Consider the following 1030-nt stretch of genomic DNA (forward strand, 5'->3'; position numbering starts at 1 on the left):
CCTTGCGGCCTACCCATCCACACTTCTCCAAACTGGCCGTTGCCCAGCTTTTTAATCAGCTGCAGCGATTCGCGGGGAATCTCCCACATGTCCTTGGTCTTCACCGATAAGTCGGCCAGCTTGGGCATGCCGCGCTTGCAGCTGCCGATCAGGCGGCAGCAGAGCCCCGCCGCTCGCTCTGAGCCGGGGCAGGGAATGGGATAAACAGACAGGAAGTAGGGAAAAAAAAAACATATGAAGGGAAAAGGAAGCAAAACATGTTTGCTTGGTCATCCGCCCCCTTTCCCCCCCCATTATCACGTTATCAGCTTACAGGGTGCATGAAAGGGTTGAATATTATTTGTTAATTTGTCAAATAACCTGTGCCGCCATGTCCACAAGCTGGGGTAGCTTCAGGTTTTGCCCCTCGCCGTCTTTTAAGAAATCCAGTAAACTTCCTGTATGGAAAGAATGAAATAGGAAGTGATGGTTCTTCACTTTTGCGAAGAGTGAAAATATCGAAGCTGAGCACGTTTTACAAACTCGCAACTGGACTTTTCCACCATTTGACCAAACATGACATGGAGACCAAGCGTGTACCTTGGCTCATGAACTCGGTGATTATATAGATGGGCTCCTCGGACACAACGGCGTAGAGCTGTACCAGCTTGTCGTGGCGCAGCCTCTTCATGATCTGAGCCTCCTCCAGGAAGGCCTCGGGGGACATGGTGCCCGGCTTCAGCGTCTTCACCGCAACCTTGGTGGTGCCGTTCCACATCCCTTGACATGAACACGGAGCCCGTGTCAATACACACATCGAGAATACAGAACGCGTCGTAAAGGAGGGGATGTTGGATGCATGCGGCTTATGAGGAGACACGAACACGCATGCACAACATGTGAAAGTGAACCTATTGCATCAGCATGCACGTGTCGTGATGCATGGAAAGCGGTACCTGGGCTACATGCGTAACACACGGCTGTCTTTTAGGGACAAATAAGACACACAAAGTCAATGCGGTAATTTGATTACTTAAAGTTTATATATATA

General features: G+C 50.0%; 1 protein-coding gene across 3 annotated transcripts in view; it reads right to left on the minus strand.

The window, feature by feature from the left end:
- The window catches only part of yrk (Yes-related kinase), a 23693-nt gene that overhangs the window by 4035 nt on the left and 18628 nt on the right, over positions 1-1030 (minus strand). For all 3 annotated transcript variants that reach the window (XM_019859688.1, XM_019859703.1, XM_019859694.1), the window contains 2 exons: positions 580-759; positions 361-437 (listed from right to left, as the gene is read on the minus strand). In XM_019859688.1, coding sequence (XP_019715247.1) covers positions 361-437; positions 580-759 — 257 coding nt within the window. The remainder of the gene's footprint in view (positions 1-360; positions 438-579; positions 760-1030) is intronic.

The sequence above is a fragment of the Hippocampus comes genome, unplaced genomic scaffold (genome assembly GCF_001891065.2).
Source record: "Hippocampus comes isolate QL1 unplaced genomic scaffold, H_comes_QL1_v1.1 scaffold148, whole genome shotgun sequence".
Lineage (NCBI taxonomy): Eukaryota > Metazoa > Chordata > Actinopteri > Syngnathiformes > Syngnathidae > Hippocampus > Hippocampus comes.